Source organism: Oxyura jamaicensis, chromosome 3, assembly GCF_011077185.1.
Source record: "Oxyura jamaicensis isolate SHBP4307 breed ruddy duck chromosome 3, BPBGC_Ojam_1.0, whole genome shotgun sequence".
Classification (NCBI taxonomy): domain Eukaryota; kingdom Metazoa; phylum Chordata; class Aves; order Anseriformes; family Anatidae; genus Oxyura; species Oxyura jamaicensis.
In genome coordinates this window covers 71,196,702-71,209,363 of record NC_048895.1, presented here as the reverse complement: position 1 = coordinate 71,209,363, position 12,662 = coordinate 71,196,702, and the positions used below count along the sequence as shown (strand labels likewise).

Sequence of the window (12,662 nt, the reverse complement as noted above, 5' to 3'; positions counted from 1 at the left end):
TACTGAAAAATCAGGAATTACAACAGAAATAGGTATACAACAAATATAGTGGTGAGTGTTCATAACTGTAAGATATAAAGTGCTACAGCCATCTGTTTCATCCACTATCACAAATTTCTTTTTCATGCATTCTCTTTTCTTTCCTCACAAAGGTGTCGCTTATCATTACTTTCATATCTAGGTAGGAAATAAAGTCAGCTACAATTACATCATTCTTAACAAAAACTTGCATTAAGATATCATTACCACCAACAAAAAACAAACCTAAAAATAGAAAAGCAAATGCCCCATCTCAAGAAGCTTTCAGTAGAAACTATTCTGTAACCAGAAATAGCACAAGAAAATAAGTTAATGACAGAAGTTTCATTTTTCAAGAGCTTGAGAATAATAACATCACTGAATTGAAGCCTATTTCGAACAAATCAAAAACTGGAAATAAAACAAAAGACATGAAGTCTCCCCCAAGTGTTCTTTCAAATTCATTACATCTTTCTGCAGCAAGTGCATCAGCTTAAGTTCATGTCGATGACCTACAAGTTAAAACACAATCTGTGTAAGAAACAAAAAGATATGGATAGCATCCAAAGCAAATGCCTTGTTCCAGTACAGATAGGAATCTGAGAAACCACTACTGCTGTCTCCAAGCAATGTGGAAGAGCTGAACAGTAGCAAGCTGTCAGCTCAAGGCAGCTAGCTACTGACTACAAAACCCTTTCCATGTGGTATTCTGATGTGAAGCACACAATTCAACAAGAGTTTACTTAAGCTAACTTAAATGTAAGCACTGGCATGGATTTATCTATTTACTGCTATGGTAACTGGCACACCTGGGAGCTCACAATCATTAAACCAATTTGGTCCTGCAAACACTGCAGCTGCATTCATATGACATTACATTTAACCTCCTAGGCCCTGCTAGAAGTTACAGTACCAGAGTAATACAGATTCTATGCTTCCAGGCTCAACACAGCACATCCAAAAACTCCTCCCCACATCTCTTTGCTCACAGTGCAGCATCTTGGATTAAGAGACAAGCATGACCAACAAGCTTGGGATACTGATCACAAACTTAGCGGTCACAAAAGGTCCAGGAAACTTGAAACCTGTAAGAGGAAACACATCAGCGTTCATAATATAAGGAAGCAATAACAGTGTTTTGAAATTGAGTCCTTCAGCAGAATATCGAGATGCTTTTGAACAAGCCTGCCAGCACTCAGCCTTAATCCTGTAAACACATGTACGCTTCACTTTACCACACGTGGGCAGTCTTGTTAACTCAGGGCTGCTCCCAGTAACATTATCCTGAAAAAAAAAAATCACAACTGCTTAATGTCAAAAAAAAATTGTTATACACAGCATTGTTAATGAAGTACCTGCTGGTTTATTTTCCATGCATAATTCTTTGATCAGATGGTAATAATGTAACTACCCTCAGCAAACAGTTCCCATTGCAAATGTGACAGTAGGTGGCCAAAGTACTAATGCTACGACAACAAACACTCCAGCTCAAAATGAAAATCCTCAGGAAAACAAAACAAAAAACATGAAGAGCCATGCACAACAGTCCCCTGATTAAATGAATATGTTTAATAACATAACAAGGAACATCATCTGAATAAAAAAGGAAAAATGCTTTGCCTTTTGGTACAAGAAAATTCTGACCTGCTGCTGTAGCACAACAAAAATGCATATATAAATATATATATATATATTTAAAGGATCCCAGTAGCTAAGCTTTAAAAAGCTGTATAAATTTATCCTGGTTTTCTGAAGCTAAAATATTTAGAAGTGTTCTAGAAAAGAAACAGTATTTACATAGTGAACACTGTGATGGACAAAAGAGTTTTAGCATGTGTCAGTCTTAACTAAAAGCATTGTTCAGCTCACCTCATTAATCTAAAAACTGTATTACAACTACATGGTTGAGCAAAATCCATCATCCCACTTCAGAAGGCCTTAAACTTCTTTGCTACTTAGGCTTTAACATAAAGCACTTCTGCACTGAGGGAAATTAATTTTGCAACAGCTGAACAGCAGGTATTCTCTTCTAACCCAAGGAAGTTTTAAGGCCTTGGATACTTACTTCACCATCTGACATCCTGTCAACAAAGAAGACATTCCAAACTGAGTTCAGAGTCTGAAATGAGGAAGACCTGGTTTAAAATTCCAGTTCAGTCCAGATGCTACTCATGCTTGAATGGGATGCTCATTCATCCAAGGCAAATGCTCTAAAAAAGATATTTACTGTTCAGGAGAAAAACACGCAATGCCTACTGCTTGAGAAGATCTACTCCATCTATTCAACTGCCCTCTGAGGTCACTGATCTGAGACATGCAAAAGAACACAGCAAGGGTCACTTGAGCAGACGACCACTGTGGCACCTGGCCCACTTGGTCCATGGTGTCTTGCTGCCAACTTCTGCATGCAAAGAGGAAATGAGAGATGAAAAGTATTACTACCGCAGAATCTCCACATGCAACCAGGCTTGATTACAGATGGCAGAGACAAATGGGTTATAACAGCAAAGAATGGCCTGGGATAAGTCTGCCACAAAGCTGTATCTTCAGCACAAGGTAGAAGACTTTCACTGAAACAACTTGCTTTGATCCTCCCAAGCCTGAATAAAGGTAGACACGGAGGCCATTACAAACTAGGGTTAAATGGGGCTGGCACTGAAAAGTCATCTGTCAGTGCTGCTTTGGTGGATTTGCAGCATTACCCTGGTTTATCAAGAAAAGGTAAGCACTGATGCATCTAGCGTAGCCAGAACTGAATATAAAGAATTCCAAACAAGCCCCGGATAGCACATCACTTAATCCTCAAATCAAGATGAGATGTTACAAGGATTGAGGATATCTCTACATTTTGCCCATTTAGTTCAGAGAAATCTTCTCAGGTTGCGTAAGGACAATTTACAAGAAGTACCCCAAAATTTTGATGAAATTGGACTGAGGTGGGCTGTCTGAACAGATGTGAAAAAGTTCCAAGCATTACTTCAGGGGTACACACACTAAAGTGGACACTTCAAGGGACCATTCTTTCCAAATTTTTCCTCCATGCCATATGAAATTAAAAGTTAAAAACCAAGAATCTTTCCTTCTCAGCTGAACATACTAACTGGAAAGAAGGACTTCCTGCCTTGCTTCATATACAAGTTATTTCTTAAGACACAAAACAACTCTACCTGGTCTGCACCCCCTGCAAAATATCTGATACAGTATCTCAAGGCTTGTCATCTTGAAATCATCTTTAAATAGGCAATTTATAAGTGTACATCTAAATACATGATAACATGATAAGCTCCAGAAAATGTTAAATCATTGCAACTGCCAAATATTTAGCACTGTTAAACAGGCCTAGACTAAGTTTGCACTCAGTATTGATTGGAAATTCAGAACAATAAGAAGCTTAAGAAAAGCTTTTTCCTCTCTTCAGTCTTTCTCCTCTTTGGAAACCAATGCAAATCGAGATTACAACTAAAATTTAAATAAACGGAAAATCCAAACAGTTTAATCTGAGTGGAATGTACTGTTGGCAAACTGGCTTTGTTTTAAAGTTGGAAGTTTTGTTGCACCAAAACACCAGAAACAATGGACGCTCAGCAACAAGCTGCAATGGAAACGTCTTTCAAGAAGAGGTTCCCTTTCTCCTTCAAAGAGAGAGAGAAGAAAAGAACAGAGGAAAGGTTTTAGAGCTTTAAATTAGTTTTCATTCATAAGTTTATTCCTCCTTTCAGCAAATATCATATTATTATTTCATGTTTACTCTCTAGGAACTAAGAAGTCCTCACCTAAAACACTTATTTCAGAAGGAATACTTTGAAAACAATTCAACACCAAGCAAGAACATCCTAGGGAAGAAAATTTAACAAAGATGTTGTTACGCCTTGAGTCTCAGAACTTGGGCTCACAGAGCTGGGCGTTTAGGTTGAGAAAAGAATTGGCAATAGAGAACTGCAACTGAGAAAATCTTATTGATGACTTTAAAAGAATAGAAAAGTGAGGAAAACAGTTATAACTTCTAATTTATTTTCATTTAAAAACCAACATGTTTTCAGAAGCATTGTGCATTCTTTTAGCACAATGCCTGGATTGAAAGCAAGTACTTGTAGATGCACAGAAGAAAGACTTATATCAGATTACATGACATAATTAGCAGTATGCATTGTAGCACTGCCTCTATTTTTAACATAATACCAGCCCAATGCATTTTCGGGTGATATGCAGGCACTGGTACACAACGTTGGGTATTTTTGACTCAAAGTGACTTGAAAGAAGGTTGGTTTCTACACAAAGCTAGAATAATGAAAATGATTAATTGCATACTAGGTTTAAAAAGAACTAAACCAGTTCACCTTCCCAAGCCAACTTCTGGCAGTGATAAAGTCCAAGCTTTCCAGAAGAATACGCAAAGAAAAAAATAAAGTTAAAGTTGTTGGAAACTTCAAGAAAGTGGTAAACAACAGAAAAACCACCACTTAAGATTTTGGATTTAATTCATGGATGTAGGTCCAAGTGAAGATTTCCATGTTTGACTTGATTTCTGGAGAGCGCTGTAAGCTTTTCCTTTTTTTTTTTTTTTTTTTTAAATCCTTAAACTGTAAACAACTTACTGGAATACGTGTGACAGCAAATCATATTTTTGGAAATTTCAACACTCAGTATCCACAGGAAAATATACTCAAGCCTTCAAAACTACTTTCTGTCCCACAATGGTATATTCAGTACTTTTCCACATGTTTATTTTAAAAGGAGAAACACGGACCTGAAGTAGTCAGAAGACAAAGAAGCAAGAATTTCTTCAATGTTCCCTTGGTGGTAGTAACAGTGAGACAACTTTCTTTTAAACAATCTATTTCAGTCAAAATCAATGAAAATTGATTATTTTATTTAACTTAGGAGCCCATACTTTTTTTTTTTTAACTTCATGCTTCTGTACTATGCTAACTTCCAAATCTTTCCAAATTCTTAGTGCTTTTCACTTTGAACATCTTTGAACATCTCCTTCAAGATGTATAAATATTCTTCATATATGAGTAAAGAAGCATCCAAATGCAAGTCAATGTTTCAAAACAAAGACAGTTATTTACATATTAAATAGGGAAAGTATAAGTATTTTACAGAGAAGGTAGAAATAAGCTGGCTTTTTGGCAATTTAAAGCTGAGCAGAACTTTTAGTTCAAAACATTTAGCAAAATAAGTGCAGAGAGGTGAAGGATCACTGCTACCCATACTACATTAGCACCAGGGTTTGAAAAATAATATAAGACAGAGGCCTAAATTGACATTCAGATACATGTGTGGCCTGGAAAGGATCATCTCCAGTTAGGAGTTTAAAGATACAGCCAACCCCTGCAATAGCCTCTAGTGAGAAAAGCAGAAGCAAAAAAAAGTCTAAAACAGCATGCCACCTGCTAGATCAGAAGAGCAGATGCTCTTACACAATGCATTCAAGCTCAAGTATTTCTGGCTCTGCAGATCTCTAGACATTACTTATGAAAAAAAATAGGAAACAAAACTTTGTTTCCTTTTTATGTAAGCAACAAATGTACTCCCTACAGTCGCTTACTTTAGCAGTAAATAGAGATGAGGAAATGTGTTTAATTTCTTCAGCTTAAAGCATTTTAATTCAGTCAGAAAACAAAAATTCACCAAGCCAGTGTCAAGCCTGCTTCACTCCACACCTCTTTTCAAAACAACTCTAGTTCTAATGCCCTGAAAACCAGAATCACATAAACCCTTAAGGCTGCACATCAACTTACCCCAAACAATTATAAGAAAAAGCTGAGTAAGCAAAGCACATTACCACGCAAGAAGAATGGAATACAGTTAGCATGGAAAACGATGGAAAGGCTCCAAACACAGGAACAGCATTCGAAGTGACCCAGATACCTCACTTTACATCACTCTGAGAACCTCCACTGTTTTCAAGCCTCTCTTTATTCCAGCCAAAGAACTTCTCAGGGTCAGGCAATTTTGCAGTTGACAAACTCAACAACAGAAAATTTCCTTAAATCTCACTCAACACAAAGACTGAAGCCTTCAGAAAGCAGGCAAGTAGGCTGAAGGAAGGAAGGATCAGAAAAGGCAAGCTAAGGACTATTAACAATTTAAGTTTGAACATAAATATATATTATAAATATATATTTATGTATATCCACACCCCAGCTCAGAACATTCCCTGACATTTCAAGATTAGGTCTCCTCCCTTAACTTCTCCACACAGCCTCGCTAGACATACGTGATACAGACCCATCAGCAGCAGAGCATGTTTACAATAAATACAGCAGAGACATTGTTTGTTCTTTTGGTAGGCTAGCAGAGGCTGTAAATAAGACTTATCTTTTAAGTGCATCGTATATTAATACTACAGTAAGAGCAAGAGTATCTGGATGACAAAAAAAGCCAGCAGACAAAATGTTTTCTAAATTAGCAGTCTGGCAGAGTAACATGTGTCTTTTGAAGGGAGCACCCTACAATAGATAATTAAACCCATTCCACCTCATGGCTGGAAGAAACAGAACATACTTTTACACTGAAGTGAATTCACACACACACACAAAAAAAAAGATATGTTTTCAGTTACTTTACATAAGAGTACTACGGGAAACAAAAAACAATATGGGCATTTGCATTATGCAAGGAAACGAGTCAGCTTCCAGATGGGGCAGATCCACCACCACCAGTGAGGAAACTAAATTCATGGGCTTGAACAAACCATAAATTTTCTGTGAGGTATCTTTCTGCAGTGACTGACCAACAGTAAGCATCACAAGGAAACATCACTATCGTGCAGCTGGACTCGGTCAAATAGCTCAGACAGAAACCCCATCACCTGGTAGACCTGCCTAGCGCTTTTCAGCTCCAGATTTTCAAGTTGACCGAGGAGTTACTGCAGGAAGGCTGTGAAGACTGGCAAAGTTCTAAAGTCATTTATCAAAGACTACACCAAAAGCAGATGAAAGATCTGAGAAGTTAACCAAAGTTTCCTGAATTGCACCCTAATACAAGAGCCATCAGGATACGCCGTTTGAGAACAAGGAGCATAGTTGAGTTTCCCTCTCATTACTCTAACAGTTAAGTACCACAGAGATCAACCAAGAACGTTCATTCTCTAGAGCAGCAGACCTAAAAACAAAAACCAAACCACCGACAACGTACTTGCAGTCCTCCCTAGGCCACCGTTGCTTTTCAGCAAGAGGCAGAGGCTCCTCGTGTTCTGGTGCCACCCATCTGGTAAGTATGGTCCTGGAGATCAAAGGGAAAGCGCTGAGAGGCCCCCCCAGCATTCACAATCAAAAAACACAGAGGCTGGAAGTAAAAGCCAGTTGGCAATGCTCACACTTTCCCAGGGAGATAAAAAAACATATCACTCCTGACGGATTCTTAAGAGCAGTTTAGACAAAGAGTTCTAGTGATGAACGTGACTCATTCTTCCTCAACAGGCTATGCCATTGCTTTACTTCCCCAATCCTTGATTTTCTTCCTCCAAATGATCGACTCAAGTTTTGCTAAACTTCAGATCAACTAGTCCTTCATTCCAGCTCATGTTTTCTTCTTTGCAGCAGTCTTTTTGTCCCCTCCATGCCCCATTTAACTGGGAACATATTACATTAACCTTCCTCTTAGCTGACCGTACCACCGATTTCTTCACAAAAATAATCAATAAAAGTCAGATCTCAAAGATATGTTGCAGGCTCCCATCCAATATCAGTGTACCTTTAAATCATTGTTCTTCTCCAGTATTTTGACCCTCCCTGCCACCTTGCAATCTCCAGTTCATCACACGCACATCTTCGTTAATCAAGGTGGCGCTGGCCAGAACCTGCACAACCTGCACCGAGCACTGTCTGTCCTGACCTCGCTCACCTTCTGAGGCAAGTTTTCCATCTAGCTTTACTCACTGCACGGTACCTTCTGGCTTATAATTCCCTAGCTTGTTAACGAGAATACTGTGTGAATGTCGAGGACTTCAATCTATCAGTCTCTCTGCACTGTAAGAACTGTTACTCTATCATAGAAGTGGAAGAAATGCTAGACTTAAAATCATTTATCCTAGGTAAGTCTGTTTCAGCTGCTGCTCAACCTTTTTTCTAGGAACTGAAAATGTGTTTTTATCACTGTTCCAATATTTTTTTTTCTTTCAGCTGAAGTAAAACTCACCAGTTCACTCTTCATCCCACCCCACTTGTGTCATACTGAAGAGGTACGCACTATTATTGTTTTTCAGCCTACTACATCTCTCCACTAGCATGTCTGAGACTACTTCAGCTAGGTTTTTTAAGCACGTTGGAATGAATTTCATCATGCCCTACCAGATCAAAAAATCTGTTGCTTATCTAAGTAATCTGCAGTTTTCCCCCCTAATCCTGGCCAAGCACTATTTACCATTTTGTCGTGACTTAACTACACTTGCTGGATTAACTATTTCAGAGAATGTTTCGATCACCTCCGCATCATCTGTTAATCTATTAATCTGTGGATCTTTTCATCCTTACTTTCTTCCAATATGCACCTCATTATGTACAAACAGAACTGGGACAACCAAACACATCCTACTTCAGAAACCTACATTTTCTCATTTTCTGGATTTTACACGTTTCACGTCAATGAAGAGGCCAACGGAGAGAAAAGTTCTTCCTTTGTTACTAACTCTCCCCTTAATAGAAGTGTTTAGTACTATGAAGTTGCTTCTCAAAGATGCTGAGGCCAGTTACTTTCTTCCTTAGATATAACTCCGGTCAAGCTTTATGTGACAAATTCTGAGTATTTGACATCTGTGGGTTTTATCCTGCTGTTTTGTCATCTTCTATGCTTAGTAGGCTAACACCTTGTGGTCACTCATGCAGAACCTCACTCCCATCTATGAATTCTCAGCCCACTCCTTTGTCAATCTAAAAAACTACTTTCATGAATTTACATACCTCAGCAGAGCAGTATGTTCTGCATGGTCTTTCCCAGAAGACACTGGATGGTTATAAGAGAATTTAAGTAGCAGAACTCATACATTGGATGATTCTTCTCCAGCTTCTGATGTACACCTTATGTACATTTCAGTTACATACATCTAATTAATGTGACAGAGGCTGAGCAGAACAGTTTTAACAATCACACATGAAGACCTTCCCTTGCTGGCCAGTCCCCATCTATTTGTGTTGGCACGCAGACACCTAGGATACCAGGTGGAAGGACCCACTGTTCTGCAAGGTCATAAGCATTATGACATAAATACATGCACAATACTATTAGCTGGTAGTCATCAAAAAGCTCTGATATATTTGGGGTTTTATCTGACAAGTGATTTTTTGAGATATTTTCAAATGTAAAAACATACAAAGTCGATCTCACTTTGTTAAAACACTGCAAATGAAATGGCTTTAAAATATTTGAAGTTTGGTGATAAAGCTGATGATAAAGTGACTTTATCAGCTTGATATCATTAACAAAAGCAAGGAAGTCTGAATTAAAAAAAGGGGGGCAGTGTGCTGATATTTTCTTTGTAATAATTCTTGCAAAAATAACTTGTCTAATCAGAATGAGAAATTAAATATATTCTCATAGGCTAAAAACACATTATTATATATATGTAGATAGGTAGCACCTATACTAAAAAACTCATGGTCCTGCATACAAGTCAGAGAAACAAGAATTAATTTTAAGCAATTTAAAGCAATAATTTTTACACATTTTGATACAGACAATGCTATTTATTAATCAGAAACAAAAACGAAAGTCGCACACTTAGGATTCCACTATATTTCAGAGCAATTTTTCTTCAGGAAAAAATAAAAGACCATAACAAAGACAGACTCTGAGGATGCCAAGCTAGGATCCTAAAAAGGAGCCACACTGAAATAGGCTGCTGGCAAGCCTGCAGCTTACACTAGCCATATAATATATTCTACCAGCCTGCTCCAGACAGAAATCCACAAAAACACTAGCAGCATAGCTGCTTTCACCTAAACATTCGTTGGTTACCCCACCAGGCAAGAAGGCACCAGCTCCTGAAAGAAATAGCTGCCAGGCCACATGGAAAACCCGGGTCTTTGGTTTTCTCACGGACCTATCCTGAATGCAGGGCAGAAAGATGAAGAAAGAACATTTTCCAAATCCGCATTTCATGCAAAAAAATCAGCCTGTGTTGACTATTAGCCTCAGACTGACTGTCCCACACGAGGGAGGACAGCAGCACTAATTTGCAGGAAAAACCTTTGGGTTCAGAGCTGCCGCTTCCTGCCCTGGGCTCTACGCCCTTAACTTGGTAGGGAATTAGTTTTAGACAGCATAATGATATGTATCACTGTGCGCTTAAAGCCTTATCCCAACACAGGGAGATAACGTTATACAAGTGAATCCTTTAACTACCCTGAGCAGGATTTTGCATTTATAATGTTACTAAGCTATTTACCTTTAGAAACACTGCTAAAAGTTCTATGGGGTAACTATGTTTAATAGTTTGCTTTATCTGCCATCTTCACTGCAGAGATTTGAGTAAGATTCCTCTTGGCCATCAACCAAAAACCATTTCATGCCTGACAATAGTCCGCAGCATCCAAAGTGGAATACTTGGATAGGATTATTTCTTCCACAAATGCTTATCCAAAGATTACAATGAACACTTTTATTTCCGAGTATGAGAGCCAAGACTTGCCACTCTATAATCACAGAATGTTTCTCTTTTAGATCTATTCCTAAGAAGAAAAGAAACTCAAGAAGTTACAACAGCAGCTTTCAAAGATTTTTTTCAAGTCATGTTGGATTTGATTTTATTTCCTTAACATGTTGTAAACCCTTTGCTGCAGCTTGTGTAATTGCAATGGGTTTCATATTCACGTAGCTCTTTCACAACCCTGGGATTTGAACTTGGGCTTGCTGCGTGGAGAAGCAGTTGCCTGTTTTCTGTTGGAACTATCTGAGCTATCAGGAAAGCTGGTAACAAAGCTCCTAAACAAGACTAATAGTTTAACATGCCAGTAACTTCATATATGTAAAACTGAAAGAAGAGAGTCAGGGATCACGTGCCTGACCCCCTCCAAAATTCAGGTCAGAGATCACCACATATTTGACCTTTGAATGGGCTCTGATGAGTGGTGCCTTGTAAAAGCAAGCCTTCCCTTAGCAGTCTGTTACAGCAACTCATCACTCTCACTGTAATGGGCCACCTTTCTTCTCAACTGTATCTTTTAACAGGGAAGATACTGAGGCAAAGGTGCTAGGTTAAGTTTTCAACTTCATATTCAAGGTTTTATTGTTGTTTGTTTAAGAGAAACAGTATGATCCTCGAACCTTTCACATATATACAACATACATCTATTTACAGCTTTTACTGGTAAAATCTGCCTCAAGAAACATGCCCCATACAGCTCACACCATATAAATTCAATTATACTGTATTTATCCCATTGCACACTATTGAGAAGTTCTACAAAATAAGTCTCTGCCAGCAACAATAATCCAAACCAAGAGTTTCTTTGAACCAGTTCAAAGTAGAACAGAGCAAAAAATGGAACTAGCTTCAAGTTCCTTTAAAACCAATATATATATACACACATGCGGACATTTTTCTTCCTTTGATTCCCCTATATGAATGCTGTTAATGTTCAGGGAGAAAAAGCACAATAGTGGGAATCAGGGAGCTAGTGCTGAGTACAGCTCTATGTATGTGCTTGTGAGTAAAACAAATACCTTAATTTCCTTCTCCTACCCTGCAGAAAGCAGTATTTTTAGCAGTGCCGCCGTACCCTTTGAAGTGAGCAGCATTTCAGGACCTTCACAAAAACTGTAGGTGAGCGAGCCAATTGCGATGCCAGCGACTATAATTAGACTGTTAACCGTGGAAGAGTACAAAGTAACATTTATTTTTGTTAGCATAGCAGGTCAGTAAAGTTAATGCTGTGCTGGCTGGACTGTTCATGGGCTAGGAAAGAAAGAGAAGTTTGGAGAAGGCATATACCAATGGATGTTTAGACCCAAATCTTTCTTGTTTTGTCACGAGGCGCTCTGGGGGCGGTTAGCCCCGACCTAGCACCTGAGCTGTCACAGAATCACAGAATATCCCGAGCTGGAAGGGACTCGTAAGGCTCATCGAGTCCAACTCCTGCCCCTGCAGCCTCGCAGCCAGCCCTCGCCTCCCTCCCTCGCCCCGTGCGGGGCGAGCACGGCTGCGGGCTGAAGGCTGCGGGCTCCTCGGGCGCTCACCTGCACGCCGCTCAGGATGGCCTCACTCTTCTCCCTCACGTCGCGGAACGGGCAGCGCTTGGCCAGCATGAGCAGCCGGGCCAGCACCCGGGGAGCGGCGGCCGCCCCGCCGCGGCGGAGCACGGCTTGCCCGACGTGCTCCAGGGCGGCGGCGCGGGCGGCGGCGTCGCGGCTGCACAGCCCGTCCCAGCGCACGTCGCCCTCCCGCTCCTCCATGGAGCCCCCCCGCCGTCTCAGCAGCCCCGCGGCGGGCGCCCCATGGCGGAGCCGCGGCAGCCGACCCGCCCCCGAGGAGAACGAGCCCACAGCCCGTTGCCCGCACCGCATCGGCGGGGGAGCGGCGCCGCCAACGGCCGCCAACCGCCGCTCAACGGCCGCCGCCGCGGGGGCTTCGCCTGCTGCCGGCCACCACCCCGCGGCGCCGGCGGCTCCGCCCCGCCCCGGGCACGGAGGGGAAGGGAAGC

The 12,662-nt window shown here is 40.4% G+C and overlaps 1 protein-coding gene across 2 annotated transcripts in view; it reads right to left on the bottom strand.

Moving 5' to 3' along the window:
- SESN1 (sestrin 1) overlaps positions 1-12,632 on the bottom strand; it is a 75,252-nt gene extending 62,620 nt beyond the window's left edge. The window contains exon 1 of one of the 2 annotated variants that reach the window (XM_035321398.1): positions 12,199-12,632. In XM_035321398.1, the coding sequence (XP_035177289.1) occupies positions 12,199-12,525 (327 nt within the window). In that variant the 5' untranslated portion in view covers positions 12,526-12,632. The remainder of the gene's footprint in view (positions 1-12,198) is intronic. The other variant, XM_035321399.1, reaches the window with a different exon arrangement.
- Between the last annotated feature and the right edge of the window lie 30 nt (positions 12,633-12,662).